At 38.8% G+C, this 17,747-nt stretch overlaps 1 protein-coding gene across 3 annotated transcripts in view; it reads right to left on the reverse strand.

Moving 5' to 3' along the window:
* Positions 1-347: 347 nt before the first annotated feature.
* HIF1A (hypoxia inducible factor 1 subunit alpha) overlaps positions 348-17,747 on the reverse strand; it is a 38,152-nt gene continuing 20,752 nt past the window's right edge. For 2 of the 3 annotated variants that reach the window (XM_040975478.1, XM_040975477.1), the window contains exons 5-15: positions 16,804-16,916; positions 16,026-16,228; positions 11,944-12,050; positions 10,198-10,345; positions 8,358-8,578; positions 7,529-7,809; positions 6,428-6,550; positions 5,878-6,305; positions 2,697-2,805; positions 2,143-2,269; positions 348-1,695 (exon numbers count right to left, since the gene is read on the reverse strand). In XM_040975478.1, coding sequence (XP_040831412.1) covers positions 1,544-1,695; positions 2,143-2,269; positions 2,697-2,805; positions 5,878-6,305; positions 6,428-6,550; positions 7,529-7,809; positions 8,358-8,578; positions 10,198-10,345; positions 11,944-12,050; positions 16,026-16,228; positions 16,804-16,916 — 2,012 coding nt within the window. In that variant the 3' untranslated portion in view covers positions 348-1,543. The remainder of the gene's footprint in view (positions 1,696-2,142; positions 2,270-2,696; positions 2,806-5,877; positions 6,306-6,427; positions 6,551-7,528; positions 7,810-8,357; positions 8,579-10,197; positions 10,346-11,943; positions 12,051-16,025; positions 16,229-16,803; positions 16,917-17,747) is intronic. The other variant, XM_040975479.1, reaches the window with a different exon arrangement.

Below are 17,747 nucleotides of genomic sequence, written 5' to 3' on the forward strand. Positions count from 1 at the left end.
GGTGGTGGTCCAAGTTGATTCATCTGGTAATGGCAACAGATTGGAAACCTTCAGAGGAACTTCTAGCCCTTACATCACATGACCATGTGTTTTATACATTAGTAGGCTCATCAACTTATAAATGACAGGCTTTCTTTTTCTAAAAACATACTCTTTACAGCGCACGATTACGGTTTGTTATGACTTCACATGGCATTTAGGAATACAGCACACACCAACGCGATGAGATAAATGAGATAAATGTAGAAATGTACAATGCAATTTTCATAAAGCTTTTAAATAATTTTATGAACTGGAGTTGCTGAAGCAAATAATGTTAAATATAAAAGCTGATCAAAGGGACCTGGTCCACAGAAGATGTTTATTTGACGTAACAAAACAATACAGTTAGTGTTAGACCCAACCACGAAGAGCAAAAGGAATGAGAAATTTGCACAATGTACATAGAAAAACAAGATGTTTACTGTGACAACTATATATCCCTAAAATAATGCTTCTAAAATTACTCAATTATTGAAATCTATATGAAAAAAACAATGTTAATAGCGACAAAGTGCATAAAACCAAACATCATATTTTGAGCAATTTAACATACTAGGCAATTCTGCTAACAATGCATGATTTTTTGTTGTTGTTGTTGCTTACAGACTGCTCAAAATAATCTTTATACCAACAGAGTGGGCAGAACATTGAGGTTTAATATCAATTACACAATATTAGCATAAAATTTCACAACTACATAGGGTATGGTTTTTTTTTTTTTTGAGCTGGCAAAGTGACTACAGAAACATCAGATCATTTCTCTGAATTGAGAATTTTATCCAAATAAATGCCACATACCTTCCAGATATATGCATATCATTCTATATAATGTAAATGGCTTTACCCATTTAAATAATAAACCATACAGCACTTAAGATTCATTGTTACATGATTAACAATGTTATGTTCCAGGTTTAACGATTTCATAGGCCAAAAAAAAATTTCTTCTTAAAAACTAGTTTTATAAATGCAGAATATATTGCATGAGTAACTGCTGGTTTTTCTTTTTCTTAAGAAAATATATTGTGCAATTGTGGCTACTATGTACTGCTGGCAAAGCATTACTGTTTACGTAAAACATGGTGTGAAAAACTGAGTAAAAATTTTTCAACCGCCTGTGATCATGATGAAAGGTTACTGCCTTCTTTAAACAATTATATTGGTTTCTTATTAAAAAATAATTCAATAAGGGACAAACTCCCTAGCCAAAAATAAATAAATAAAAAGGTGCATTTTAAAATGATGCTACTGCAATGCAATGATTTAACTTCCAAAGACCTGTGAAAATGTGCTGTGATCTGGCAATAAAGAATATACTTTAAAAAAAAAAAAGAGCATTATTGTAAATTATAAGTAGAAAGGGAGAAAGGGAATCAAAATTGAGCTGAGTTTGTGCAGTATTGTAGCCAGGCTTCTAAAATTAGATATAGAAAATATAAATAGACCGCTTTAGGTAATGAGCCACCAATGTCCCAAAAAAGGAATGAGATTACGAAAAAGCTCAGTTGACTTGATCCAAAGCTCTGAGTAATTCTTCGCCCTGCAGTAGGTTTCTGCTTCCTTGTACAGGGGCATTAACTTCACAATCATAACTCGTCAGCTGCGGTAATCCACTCTCATCCATGGACTGTCCCAGCAGTCTGCATGCCAAATCTGCAACACAAGCAAACATGTAAGTAGTTGTTAATGTACTGCATACCCACTTCTCCAGGCTAGGTGCTGGCAGGAACGAAGCAGGCAACCTCTGGAAAGGTTTTCGGTCGACTGGGCAAAAAGCACAGCGACGTGAAGAGACACGTACAATCAGATGTCGGATGTGTTTACAGCATCCAGTGAAGGCACATAAAAGTGACATTTCACTCAGAAAAAGGCATAAGACTTTATGATGGAAAGTTTCATCCTGAAATATCCATTCCTGCTTTATAGCTGTTAGGTAAACCTACTTTACTTTTTAATTTTGCTAAGGAAATGAAACATCACTCTCACTTGGAATAAAGCTCTTAATAAAGTTTAAAATCCTTTTTTTTTTTTTTAAAGAAAATGTATGAAAGTTTCACATACTTTAATCGTGATGTTCAAGAGCAGAAAGAATGTACTAACCCGAGGGTATTAAGATAATTGTCTTTTGCTCCATTCCATTCTGTTCACTAGATTTGCATCCTTTGACACGTTTCCAGGAAAGTGATGTAGCAGTGGCACGATCATCTGGCTGCTGTAATAATGTCCCCTAAAAGCAGTGACGTGATTTCAGTTTTAGTATGTTGAGGCAAACACTTTGAAATCAGTTTAATGCCATCCTTTGATTACCTAGGTTACACTGTTGTTCATGATATCTAGTCTGTCTACAGATACTTTCTTAATCCTTCTATAAGTCTGAAAATATCAGTGTCTAGTACGCCAGCCTAACTTCCCCAAAACATAGTGGTTCAGTTAGTAAGGGGAAGTAACCTAATGACGCTAAGGCTGAAATAAGGGGAGAATCCTTACAACATTCATCTTTATTGCTTGGATTAAGAACGTATTCATTCAATGTCTGTACAGTATGACTTCTGAAAATATAACAATGTCAGAAGAAATAAGAAATTGCCCTCATCTAACTCAGAAATAGCACATTTAGGTCGCAGAGAAAAGCATTCAATTGATGCCACACTTACAATTCCTACTGCTTGAAAAAGCGAGCCATCATTTTCCATTTTCCTCTTTCTTTGAGCATTCTGCAAAGCTATTATCTTTGGATTTAGTTCTTCTTCAGGAGCAGCAGTTCTAGGAAAAAAATTAATCATTTTCAGTAAACAAGTTATTTTACTAGCTTTAAAAATATCCAATGAGCTCTTTCAGATGTAATACATAATGCTTTAATTTTCCAACACTGAGGACTGTTGTATTACATGTTAAGAAAAATTTTGTGATTACTACAGCTCTATCAATCTTAAAGCAAAAGCTCAATTTTTAAAACAATATTTTTTAGACTATGCAATCCTTACTGTAAAACAGAATTGAACAGAACTAAATCAACATTACTATACATTGAAAATAGTTATATATCAGCATTTCATTCTACTAATGCAATAATATTCTCAGACTAAAATGAAAATTATTCACATTTGAGCATTATTTTGTTATTAACACATTTCATCTTCTTCAGTCAATTGAAACATCATTAAGTTTCCAAGCTGGGAAGGCAAGTATATCACAACCATTTTATAAAGGAGAAACTCGGGCCTCTCTGCTCAGTTTCACTGCTAGTTGGTCACATTTGCTCATTCTCCAAATACGCTCTTTCCAATGACCTTGCCACTCTGCTCTTTTACCCGGTGCATCATCTCTGACCTCTGTATTTAAAATATTAAATAGTGAAAAATGGTTATAATGAGTCAAAGCAATTGTGTTTCGTTTGGCCTTCCAAGAATATCCATCCTATCCCCAACAAGTCATCATGACCCTGGGTCTTCTAGATAAGGAAGCCGTGAGGGTGCTGGCTGTACTACCCTACTGCTCTCCCATATGCAGGTCTGTGTTTTTAAAAGTAGAAACACACACAAACAATAAAAACAAACATAGATACACACTTATATACATATACATTTAGTATCTATGAGATGTAAGTCAGCCTAGCATGTAAATATCATCTTGGTAGTAGTATTTTCTTTTCTTTTTTTTTTTAACTATAGGCTGGGGCTTCTTCTTTACAGAGAGAAAGATCTTCCGTCCGATGATTCACTCCCCAAGTGAGCGCAATGGCCAATGCTATGCTGATCCAAAGCCAGGAGCCAGGAACCTCTTGCTGGTCTCCCACATGGGTGCAGGGTCCCAAAGCTTTGGGCCATCCTCGACTGCTTTCCCAGGCCACAAGCAGGGAGCTGGCTGTGAAGTGGAGCTGCCAGGATTAGAACTGGCACTCATACGGGATCCCGGTACGTTCAAGGCGAGGACTTTAGCTGCTAGGCCACACTGCCAGGCCCGGTAGTAGTTATTTTCAAAGATTCATTTTTAATTCTTGCTCTAGAGCTATGTAAGTTATCCAGTTTGTGCAACAGTTTGATTTTCTAATAATTATTTAGAGATGTGGGGAAAAAAGCCTACCTACATTTTTGAAAGTCAATTTCTTGAAACTCTTTAGTGCATGCTATTCTGCAACTGAAAAGAGTCTTTTTGAAAGTTGCTGAAGTGGCTTGATATATAGTATAGTTTAGGGAACAGCTGTTTAGAAAACTGAATATCCCATTCTCTGAAGCTAATCAACTGTAAGTTACAGGTCACTGCCATTTATGTTACTGTATTCATTCACCTGTCACTCCAACAGTCATTCACTGGGGAAATACCACATGAGTTAAGTTAGTACCTAAGATGCCCAAGACACTGTGAACTGTGGAATATCAAATCAGTTGGTGATACAGTAGTTTATGAAGTACTTGTGAAATGATCCCTTTCCTAGCTTAGGGAAAAAGCCTCTCATGCCCTAAGTCATGGCAGTACTTCCTGTGTGTTGCTGCTGATAGCCGATGCAGTCTAGGCACATGAACAAAGAAATCAGGCCTGTCTTGCACACACTAAGACGGGCTGGGTGGCTAACTCCTCGCCTTGCACACACCGGATCCCACGCGGGCTCTGGTTTGTGTCCCAGCCAGCTCCCTGCTGTGGCTTGGGAAAGCAGTGAAGGATAGCTCAAAGCCTTGAATGAAGTCGCTTCATTCCATAAAGTCAATGTCACAGACCAGGCCCACATCTCTGGTATCACTTATAGCTATAAATTATTTAATCTACAATACAGTTAAGATTCTATAAATATGCAGTGAAAATAAAAGCAATTTTAAGATACACAGGGCCTGGCATGATAGCTCAATTGGCTAATCCTCCCTACTGCAAGCACCATAATCCACTTGGGCACCTATTTCTGTCCCTGATGCTCCACTTCCCTTCCAGCTCCCTGCCTGTGGCCTGGCAAAGCAGTTGAGGATGGCCCAAAGCCTTGGGACCTTGCACCTGCATGAGAGACCTGGAGGAGGTTCCTGGCTCCCGGCTTTGGATTGGTTCAGCTCTGGCTGTTGTGGCCGCTTGGGGAAATGAACCAGCAGATGGAAGGTCTTTCTAAATTCTGCATTTCCAATTAAAAAAAAAATCAAATCTTAAAATTTAAAAAGCGCCTGTAAATGTTTATTTTCAGCATTAAGGATTAAAGATCATATTGTACTCAATTTGGAATGGGATGGGTTAAAAGAACTTTTCCTCAGGTGAAAAGGGCTGGAAGCATTAAGGACAGTTACACTCCGATTAAGACAACTCAAGAAGTGCGTCTGGCCAATGCTTACACATGTGTACAGCTTTTTACCTGTTTTTAAAGGTGTGAGAAGACCCCCTTCACTTCCTACATTTAGTTATGTGGTGTGTTTGTGAGACAATATATAAGGAAATGTAGAAACAGTTGAATGCCTGTTTCAAATGCAGAATTAAGAGGTTAATTTTATGGTTTGTTTTGTTGAACGATTTACTTATTTTTACTAGAAAGGCAGACCAGATTTATGGAGAGGAGAGACAAAGATCTTCGATCCACTGGCTCACTCCCCAAATAGCCACAATGGCCTGAGCTGAGGTGATCTGAAGCTAGGAGCTCCCTCCAGGTCTCCCACACCGGTGCAGGGTCCCAAAGCTTTGGGTCAGCCTTCACTGCTTTCCCAGGCCACAAGCAGGGAACTGGATAGGAACCGAACCAGCGCCCATATAGAACCATGGTGCTTGCATACAGATTAGAGCGTTTTATGTGTGTTTAGAAGTCCTTTAGTTTCACCTGCATTTCTTCTAAAGTTCTTCTACAATTTTAGTGCTACGTATACATACCTTTGACTCAACGTGACAGATAATAAGTTAGGGCTTCTTGGATGTGATTTCTCTGTCTGTTCTATGACCCCCTTTCCTGCCGTGTTTGGTGAGGCTGTCCGACTTTGAGTATCACTGTATGGTGCTGATGTTGTGGCATTAGCAGTTTCTTTAGGTATGTGGGTAGGAGATGGACATGCAATCAGCACTTTAATGTCTTCCAAACTGTCTTTTGTCTCTGTTTTCACCTCCTTGGCGATGGCAGTGGCGGTGGCAGTGTTAGTGGCAGGTTCTTGCATCGAAGTCTGCTGGAATGCTGTCACTGCGCTCACAGCCTGAGGGCTTGTAGAACTGCTTTCTAAAGGTGACAACTGATCGAAGGACCGCAACTGGAAGTCATCATCCATTGGGATGTAGGGGGCTAACATCTCCAGGTCTAAGTCGGTGTCCTTTAAGATAATACATACATGAGATTTTACAGAGGCTTCATTTTGTAAAATGAGCAAGTTAAAGCCATTTCAGATTTAAAACTAATAATAAAACTTAACATAAAGTAAAGAAGTTTGTGTACCTGGGTAGAAAATGGATTCTTTGCTTCTGTGTCTTCAGCAAAAAGCTTCTCTACCAATTCCAACTTGAATACATTGACCATGTCACTGTCCACATCAAAGCAATATTCACTGGGACTGGTAGGCTATAAGAAGAATTATATGTGTTAACTTCTAAGAAGTTCCATAGGTTCTGATGGTTCTTAGAATTTTCAACCAGAACTCAGGAAATACAAAAAAGTTCATCACATTTGTCAGAATTTGTCAAACCTATAAGAAGTTACATTTTGGAGCTTACATCTGAAACTAATTTGTCAGTATACTATGTTTTAGTATGTGAATCAACATCATTTATAAATATTCTCCAGAAGATTATGAGATACCAAGCCTTCTACTCTCCTACTGCTGTTTTAACCATAATCTATATTATTTACATAATATAGATTATATGCCACTTACTAAGGATTAATTGTGACTAATTTTCCCATGTTTGGATCTAATCTGTCAGCTACCAAGTATATTTCTGGACACAAGAAACTGTAAGAATGAATCATTCTAGATTTAGAAATATGGAGAATAACTAATAACATATCTGGTGTTGACCCAGCTTAGACTTTTAAAAACAGGTTTTACTGTGTTCATGGGCCCATTAATATCAACATGGAACTAGAACAAAAGACCAATTATTAAGTTCTACGCAATACTCCCTATTTTCTTGCTTGGGTGTTAACCCAGATTTTCAAAATAGGGAGAGAAACTGAACTACATTGGGAGAAGACTTTTCCAATTTAAACCTTGAGGTCCTTTCCCATTTACACCCTGAGAATAAGTCAATCTTGAACACACACAGGTTATCTCTCTATATGCTTATATCAATAAGACAAAAGTCCTTGAATTTAGAATCGAGAGAGAATAAACCTAAATTTTCCCTTTCGATTACTATTCAACCAGCTGCTTCCCACGTTCCTATCTTTGAGCTGAAAACATGTGCAATGGTGTGTGTGTGTCTCTCCGCCCACCTCCACACAATAACATGTTGCCCCAATTAAAATCTGAATGAGACTTACAAATACATTCCTGAATGTTAAGCTCTGAAGGTTATTCTGTTGTATCATGATCCCTACCTCAGGTGAACTTTGTCTGGTGCTTCCATCAGAAGGGCTTGCTGGCTGATCTTGAATCTGGGGCATGGTGAAAGAAAGTTCTAGTGACTCTGGATTTGGTTCTAATTTCAATACAATTTCTTCATTGAGTACAGGGTCAGCACTACTTCGAAGCGGCTTTGGAGATTCAGAAGCAGGCAATGGAGACATTGCCAAGTTAATGTTCTGCACCTTTTCATTGGATGAGGGGAACATTACATCATTATATAATGGGACTTCCTCTTGTTGTTCAGTTTCTGTGTCTGTGGGAAAAAAAGCATTAGTTAATGTAAAGCACAGAGATCATGACATATGGAGCACTGTGCTTTTTCTACAAAAGCTTTATCTAATCCAAAGTTTCTTTAATCAGACCATTTACAGATGCGAGATAAATTTTTACAGTGGACCGGTTTTTAATCTATATGGCAGTAAAAGACCTTGAATTTATCCCCCTATAAGGTTTAACCTAGGTTGAAATTATACAATTTTCATTCTCAGTGTGTGAAGGTATGTTACCACAGTTTATGCTTTAATGCAGCTGTACCTGTAGTGAAGATAATCTGACAGCAAGATATAAAAGTAAAGCAGTTGGGAAAAATGAAAGTGAGAAGAAATACCTCAAGGGCATTTTGAAGCATAAAACCCAACAATCCCTAAAGAAAAGCTTGAAACAAATACTTTCAAAATGAGTAAAAGAAATGTGTAATCATGTACCAATGTTAACCAATAGACAGCACAGCCAAGTTCACTTAAAATGGCCTTTCAGCAACATTCATAGTTCAGGTGATAACCAAGTAACTAAAATACCTACCACTGCTGCCAAAATCCAAAGATATGATTGTGTCTCCAGCAGCTGGGGCCAGGAGAGTTAGCGCATCGGGTTCCTTCTTCAGTTTGTCAAAGAGGCAGCTTGCATCTGCCGATTCCACTTTGGTGAACAGCTGAGTCATTTTCATATCTGAAGATTCAACTGGTTTGAGGACACATTCTGTTTGTTGAAGGGAGAAAATCAAGTCGTGCTGAATAATACCACTGTCAAAAGAGAGATTAGTAATTCTTAAATGAGCACTTCACAACAAGGGGGGGGAGGCCTAAAGAACTTTGACTCTTAAATTCTACTTTTGTGATTCCTTGAAATGTACGACTTCACATGCATAGTTTGTCATATCTGCTTTTGAAAACGTCAATGAAATAAAGAGCTACAGTGAGCTAGTCAAGTAGTTCATCAAATTCAACCACAATCTTTGGATGTCCTAATTCAACTACGATCTTTATATCCTTTGAAGAGTGATGACAGAAAAACCTGCAAACACAAGAAGGACATGAGATTTTTCTGAATTTCTCTGCTGACTTACATAATGAAGTTGGCACCAGAGAACTCTTTGGTACTAATATGAGGCATCAACTCGTGATGCTCCCAGAACACCCAAAAATCACAAAGATGTTTTTCAGATGGGTGCCATATTTTCTTTAGTGACAGAAAAAGGACAATGGTGATGTTACCTTTAGGACAGGGTGGAAGAGGGATATGACAACAATTCCATTTTTGTGTTTAACATAGTTAACGTGGTAAAAACATTCACTATGTGGGATGAGCAAAGGATATACTGATTAAAATATTCAAACTTTGCCGTCTGACGTTGATTATCCATTGTGAAAGGATATATGCAAACATTACAATATCCTGTGCTTACTGGTCAAATGGAGGAGGTGTGCACAGAGAAGCTAACAAGCTGCAGCCTGAGCTCAAACAGCATTTGTTAGACATGCTGGGGTCGGATGAACAGAAAGAAGTTCCAAATGGGAGATTCCTAAAAATGGCAAAGTCACTTTTTGGCACTCATATTACAGTATTGAAGGATGTTGTCAAAAGCAAAATAAATGACCCAAATCTGGCTAAGAGGGCCGAGCACAGATTTCAGTGGATCCATCTACAAAAGCATAATCCTGGGAGCAACACAGGTGGCTTAAAAATGAGCAGATGCACTGTCACCGCTGGGAGGCCCAGCGCAGCAGCAACACGGACCAGACTAGGCTGAGGTAGTGATGGGGAAGGCAGACAGGGCAGGGCAGGAGCCAACTGCATTACATGAAAATAAAGGTGAATTTAAGATGCCCATAATCAAGTCAATGAGCTAAGAGTTCATGAATAAATAAAGGCCATGTGTTACAGCATACAACCTTTCATTGTAATCTTACATAGACTCTCATTCAGGATTCTTTATAACCTTTTGAGTAACGTCTTACCATCTCATGTGTGTACATGAAACTGAGATAAATGAGACTTCCCTAAGCTTAGAGCCAGGAGTGGCAGAGCTATGGTCACAAGCCCCACTATTCCTACTACAAAGATGACATAACTGCATTGTAAGGAGAACTCTCTGACTAGAGCAAACAAATCCATAAATACGTTTTTGTCTTTCAACAGGAGTGAAAAAAATGTGGCTAGAAAACTACGGATAGTACATAGTGAACTCTGAATGGAATATTTGGCCTGAAAACTTATGATGTACTAAACATCAGACGCCCTAAAAATGTGAAGGTAAAATAAAATTGAGTTACTATTTAGTCTTTTCTCTTCCTATAAAGGGGCAGATTATCCAAAAAGAGTTATTCTGTGGTCTCCCAAAATGTTTATTTCCCAAGCTTACCTCACAACGTAATTGACACATACAATGCATTGTGGGTGAGAGTTCTTGGTGTTATATATGACAGTTGCTTGAGTCTCAACCCAGACGTATCCACCTCTTTTGGCAAGCATCCTGTACTGTCCTGTGGTCACTTGTCCTTTAGTAAACACTAGGAGTGAGAGGGAGAAAAGGGTCACATAGAGAAAAATAAATTTGAACTTGGGATCAAAACTGATCAGCATTTAGCATGTACTCATCAGTTTTAACAAAGGAAAAATGTTTATCCTTCTTGGAATCAGTGTGACTGTTTCTACTGATAGAAATAACAAAATATACCTATGTCCTTTTGAGCCTCTAAATAACTCTTCCTGCCAATCTGAAGCCAAGACAAGGAACAGCAGTGATTTTAATGATTTATTTTCGAAGTGTCAAACTAGAGAATGACCAACATTTCATTCTACAGGAAATACTAAATGATGTGACATTACTAGTTTTTTTTAATCCTTGCTGGTTTCTAGATATTCAAAGATGCTTCAAAAGACTGTGCTTAGCCTATATGGACTTAATTTCATAGTCTCTTGTTAAGACTGTTTAAAGCAATATCTTCACAGATGCACTGAATAAATAAAAATATTATGAGTGTTGGGGCCTGCTTCTGTTTTCTTCTTTTAAACTCATTTTTATCTGAAAGGCATATTTAAAAAGACGGGGGCGGGGGGGGGCGGCGGGAAGAGATCTTGCGTCCGCTTGTTCACTCCCCAAATAGCCTCAGTGGCCAGAGCTAAGATGACCCCCAGGCAGGAAGCAGGAGCCTCCGACATTCTGCCACAGAGTCGCAGCAGTCCAAGGACTTGGGTTGTTCTCTACTGCTTTATCGGATAATAAGTAGGGAGCTGGAGTGGACAGGGAACAGCTGGGACTCGCATCAATGTTCAAATGGAAAGCTGATACTTAAGGCAGAGGATGATCCTATTATGCCAGTGCCTAGGATAATTATTTTTTTATTTGAAAAGGCAGAGCCAAAGAGCCAGAGTTCCCTTCTGTTAATTCACTCCCCAAGTATCTGCAACAAACCAAGTCTAGGGCAGGCAAAAAGCCAGAAGTGCTGGAACACAATCCAGGTCTCCCATATAGGTGGCAGGGACCCAGTTACTTAAGCCATTAACTGCTGCTCCCCTGGGTGAATTTTGGTGGGAAGCCGGATCAGAAGCAGGGACTGGAACCAGGCATTCTGATGCAGGATGCACATGGGCCGAGTGGCATCTTAACCACAGCAAACACCAGAGATTGTTATTAAATGATTGCACTCATACAAATGCAAAACAGATGCAATGGTCAGGATTGTTTTTTTTAACATTTTTAGTGCAGGAAGACTGGATAATTTTTAGATTATTATTTTTACTTGAGTGGCAGATTTACAGAACAAGAAGCTCTTTCATCTACTTGCTTATTACCCAAATGGCCACAAAGGCCAGAGTTGAACTGACATGAAGCCAGGAGCTTCTTCCAGGTCCCCCACGTGGGTCCAGGGCCCCGAGGACTTGAGCCATCCTCTGCTGCTCTCCCAGGCCATAAGCAGGGGCTGAACTGGAAGTGGAGTATATGGGACTCAAAATGACACCCATATGGGATGCAAGTGCTACAGCCAGCAGATCAGCCTGCTGAGCCACTGAGCTGGCCCAGTTGGTTAATTTTAACCATGCAATTAAAGGATTGCAAGAGCTGTTCAAAATCTGAAATATGTGTTAGTTCTCCCATCATACTTACTATCATGATGAGTTTTGGTCAGATGATCAGAGTCCAAAGCATGGTAATATTCATAAATTGAGCGGCCCAAAAGTTCTTCTGGCTCATATCCCATCAATTCAGTAATTCTGTTGTTAAGTTTTTAAAAAGGAGAAAGACTAAGTGATAACAAGCTTTCAGCCTCTCCACTGTAAATGACATACAATAATCTTATAGAGAAGTGAGTTCTTCTCACCACTAGCAACATCACGTATTCCCCTAAGTCTTCTGGGTTCCCCTTTGCTATCTCCTTCACCCAAATTTATTACCTATCACATTGATCATATTTCAATGGACAGACTTTAACAAGGCAGGGTGCAAGTTTAATACTAAAAGTTAGTTTTACAATTGGTACTCATTTTGAAAATATCAGTCAGATCTGTAACATTTTTTCCATAAAGCCAAACCCCTTAACAATTTTTAAACCCATAGATGAGGTCCCACTTTTAGAGATCCGTACAGTACGCGCCACAAAATTAGCACTGTCAACCAGTGTCCACACTGAACACTAACTAAGGAATGACTGCTGTGATGGGTTTAGAAGCTGTTCTCCTTCTTAGTTTCTGAATTCAGTGAAATTATGGGAAGTTAATTCAGATGAAATCATGGTATCAAACTGAAATTAAATTGGAAAAATAATCCAGCTACCACATCTGGTTTCCTGGCAGCTCCTAGAGAACAGAAACAAGATCTCATTTTCTGTGACCTTCATCTGAAATGGAACCCACCTCACGACAGAGAGAAAGCCGTCTTGGCACCATTAACAATGACTGCTGGTGTCTGTCTTGGAAATGCAGTGTGACTTAGTAAGCTTTTAGATTACGAAAGAATTTCTTAATAAGATGCTGGCAAAAGTTACATACTGTGTTTCATGTAAAAAAAAAATCAGCTGTAATTTATTCCTAAATAAATCTGAAAAAATCTGATCAAATAAGTCTTCACTTCTTAAAACATGTTACTAAACATACCAACACTAGGTGGCAGTGTCATAAAGGAAAATATTTGAAAATGAATTTTTTTTAAACTAGGCTATGCTGACTACTTGGCACCTATTGCATATTTCGAAACAGCGAGATGAAAGGATTTTAAATGTTATCAATGCCAAAAAAAATTGATAAATGAGACGATGGATGTGTTAATTGCCCGGTCTTGCTGTTTAAGTATTATATACATGTATTGAAACATCACATTTTAATCAGTGTTTGCCAATCAAAATAATAAAATATAAGAAAATTTGCTTTATATAAATGCACAGTATAGAACTAGTGGTCTGCTATTGTCCTAGACATGTAAGTGCAAAGATATGACTAAGCAATATAAGGCTTTCCTTATATGGTTACACTTAATACTTAATTAGATAATGTGGTATAAGCAGTGATGAGACTAGATTCTATGAAAAAGAGGAATCGCCTGTATCAATGAGAAGGCACAGATGAGGGTGAGAAAGTTTCTTGTAAGAGACTTACAAGTCACATATAGAAGATATTCAGAGACAGCAAAACTGTTTCAGGAAGAACGCCAAGAACACCCAGTATATGTAAAGATTATGATGTGGTTGGCAGGGACAGTGGAGAAATAATTGTCACTGAGATATATCTATTAATAATGGAGGCCAAGAAGTCAAAACATAAGTAAGTAATGTATATTTTTGAGGAGAGTCAATTTTATGTTTATTGGAAGTAAAGTTGCAGTGACCAAGCAGGGTTCCATTAGTTCATTAATTCTTTGTTTTTAGTTTATTGCTGTGAGCATGTAACCAGAAACAAAAGAACGATCCATCTCCCATCTGCTGTTCACTTCCCAAATACCCACAGGAGCTGGCTCAAGCCAAAGTTTGGGGCTGGGAATCGCACCTGGGTCTCCCATGGGGGTGGCAGGGACCTAACCACTGAGGCACCATCCACTTCCTCCCAGAGCACATTACCAGGCAGCTGGCATGGGAGGTGAGGCTGGGACTCAAAACTGGGCACCCTGATGAGGAATTCCAGTGCCACAAGCAGTTTCCCAAGTGCTGTTCCCAGAAGTCTGCTTCTTTTTGTAATAATGTGGCCGTTTAGAAGCTTGACAGGCTAAATGTTCTTAACACTGGACCAAATTTTTCCATCTTTGTTCTCAGGTCTTAGAGATCGGACAGAACACTGGAACTAACTCTAGAAAGTAAGTTTATTGCTTTAAACCTTTTCTTAGTTGCTCTCCAGGCTGCTTTGTCTTTTTCCTGTCATGATCAATTTACTAATTTTCTGCTGATGCAGAAGGAAATGCCTCTCCCCCCCCCTCATATTTGGTCCATCATTTTCCTTTCTCCTCAAAATATTTCAAAATTCTGTGATGGAAAGCATAGTCAAGTTTTTGAAAAATGAGAAGTAATTCCTTCAAATAGGATGGTGGCCTCTGTCCCATGTACTCAAGAATCCTGGCAGTGGATATCATTAGAGAATTCTTAGCTTTTCTATATTTCCTCCAAGTTGACACTGGTAGTGAATCATTCACCATATGTAGCAGGGATTCAACAGACTCCTTTTATCCTGATGTGAACTTACAAAAACTGTCGACACTACATTATATTATACTAGACTACAAGCTAAGAATGAATCAAGATTGTGTGATCAAAGTCAGTGCTTTGAGCTATTCCCTTGTTCAGTGGGGTCAGGGAACACATGTCTGACTGAGTGCTTAAAACTGGTTTACCCATATAGTTGTCAGGTAAACCTTATGACATTAGGAAAGATGAAGAAAGTGATGCTTAAGAGAAGAAAAAACATGCCCAAGACAATCTGGATATACATTGCAGAATAAGGATTTAGTGGCCTGGCTATGCAAAACATGACTTTATCCACTACATTATTCAACTTTATAAGGCCAAAAAACAAAACAAAACCCAAAGCAATGCAATGATGCGACAAATGCTGTAACAGGTGTGTACAAGGAGCAGGGAAAGCTTCACAAAGGAGTAGAGAGTAGGTGTTAGAGAGGGAAGTTGTGGAACAGGAAAGTGTGTAAGAAGACACCAGTGTATTAAAACAGCAGGGAGGCCCCTGGCTAGTGCCAGCTGTACCCACCCCCGCCCCGCCAACTTGGTTCAGCTGAAAATGGCAGGGCCAGACCTAATATCTTTGTTCTGCCAAGAACTCAGATTTTATCATGTAGGTCTATTTTTCTTGCAGCCTTTAAAAATGCACATCTTTATCTAATAAACAGAAATCATACATACACAAGTTTCCTGTGTACAGATGAAGGAAACAACAGCCATTTTCAATAGAATGGCAATGCTGATTTTCCCATTAAGAAACACATTTCCTGGCAATGTGATGAAAGATTTAAAGGGCATAAATATGTTGGAATAAAGCAGTTCATGACAGGTGACAACAGTTCCAGCAAAAGTAATAATGAAGAATCCAGTGTCAACTGGGAGGATGAGAAGGAAGGACTAAGAGGTGTATCTAGAGTAGACAATGAAGACAAGAACTGCTAGGAATCGCATCCCACGTTTTGTCAGTCCAGCCTGTGGCGTTCTAACCACCACAGACGTTCAGGAGCAAAAGCAGTTTATTAGGGCATTTTGAAGGCAGCAGTGGTGTAGCTCAGTTACAGAAATCATAAATTTGTGTTTTGGGAATGCATCAGGTATACCATGCTGGCAAGGAACTCGATGTATTACAAAAGGTAAGTTTAGGAGCTGGAGTGGAAACCATGGGCAGAGTTGGAAGTTTCTCAGAGAAAATATGTAGGAGGAGAAGGTGAACAAGACTCTGCTTACTAGTTTATAACCAAAAGTAACCTGTCTTTCCTCAAAACCAGTTCTGTATGTCCCTGAAGTATGTTTACATTCTCTACTTGAATAAAGCTCCTGAAAGACAAAGATTTCAGCTTAATTTCTGGGCAGCACCTACTGAAGCAAGCATTCAGAGTACACAGAAAGTATTAATACGTATGGCTGTTTATGTACAATTAATCTACTTGGTTCTGGGTATATCATGAGAACATACAACCTATCATGGAATCTTTGCTATCGTGAACATTAGTGAAGAATAAGGCTTTCACATATGATTTTATATCTAATTTACCTTTCATCACAATAAGAAAACTTCATATCCAGGCTGTGTCGACTGAGAAATGTCTTGCTATCTAAAGGAATTTCAATATTTGATGGATGAGGAATGGGTTCACAAATCAGCACCAAGCACGTCATGGGCGGTTTCTTGTAACCACACTGGGACTGGTTACTGTTGGTGTCATACACGTGAATATGGCCTGTACAGTGAAGCACCTATGGATGAAGAAGAAAACAAAGCATTCATTTCCATTTTCAATGCTGGGGGAAAAAAAACTAGAGTCAAGCAGCTGAGTGTGACTTGGCAAATAAACTTTGAAATAGAAGTCATTAGTGGATTGAGCATGTTTTCTTCAGATACATAAATGAGTTCTCCACAACACCACCCCAGAGTATACATCTGGGGTGCTTTTTCATCTGTTCTTCTTAGATGATTATTTCTAGCTTTGATGATAGTTTCAACACTAAGCAACAGCAACAACAAAAAAGACACACCTCTTGGTAGAAAACTTTCAGGAGCCCAACACTAGGCAGCAGGCAGTCAAATGAGTGTGTTAGGTTGGTTTATACCAAGGTCACAATTCACACTCCATAAGCTTGGGACTCGGAGTGGCAAACTAGTACGCTGTTTAAGCTTGGAGCTAGATGAAACTGCAGATGTTAAATCTGCCAGCAATCAGGAACGATGGTAAATCCCACCACACATTTCCCAAGTGATCTTGCTGTACATGTCTGAGTTCCCACAGATCCAGCATGCTAGAACTCGCACCTCATACCTCATTTCTCCTTACCTTCCACGTTGCAGATTTTATGTTCATGGTCCTCCCCCGGCTGGTTAGTGTACACTTCATCCTGAGGAAGAAGCTTCGCTGTGTGTTTTGCTCTTTGCCCTTTTTAACAGGACCTAATGAAAACATGACATAAAGTTCCACAAGGTAACGAAATGTGCAGATTTATTGCACTGAGATAGGGAAGTGTCCAGCATCTAGATGCTGCTCAACTGAAAGTCTCAGCATGAACACAGTGCACAAGGATGTCCCAAAATAGGAACTTTCAGTAAGCTCTTCTATTATTAAATATGTTAGTTCAATTATTAATATGTACTCTAGGTATTTATAGAATTTTGAAAATGGCAACCTCCTTTTTAATGTCAACATTGCTATATTTTCCCCTTTAAATCATTCTGTAAAGAAGGCAGGAAGTTTTTTCAAAATTAAAAAAAAAATCAGAAAAACAAAAATCACACAAACCAGACTGAATGAATTTGTCAAAGGCTATAGGAAAAAAAAGTCAGAATTCAATAAATTCAAGCCTTTTAATTTCCATTCCAAAGCTTTCAAAACTAAAAAATGAGATTATACTCTACTGACTAAAATAAAAAGCACCTTGATCTTAATTAGCTTCATCAAAAGTTAGATTATGTTTTGCGGATGCTACACAGAGGAGTTAAGACAAATTGCCTTTCCTGAAGAAGATAAGAATGCAGTGAAGTCAACAAAGCAAACAGTACAGGGTGAGTGCTTACGACTTACATAGAGGCAGGAAAAAATAGTCGACATTATTTATCTGTGGTAAGGTAAATGGAGAAGGGAAGGTGTGGACGGTGACTACGGAGGATCTTAAATATCCAACTGAATTCAATTTCTTCTTTTGACCATGAAATATGGTCACTGGAAGAAATTCTGTGATGGAAAGCAGTCAGGAGCACAGGGACAGTGAGCTTAGCAGCAGTATA

This window comes from Ochotona curzoniae, unplaced genomic scaffold (genome assembly GCF_017591425.1).
Source record: "Ochotona curzoniae isolate NIBS_2020 unplaced genomic scaffold, NIBS_Ocur_1.0 contig_2688, whole genome shotgun sequence".
In the NCBI taxonomy this organism is placed as follows: domain Eukaryota; kingdom Metazoa; phylum Chordata; class Mammalia; order Lagomorpha; family Ochotonidae; genus Ochotona; species Ochotona curzoniae.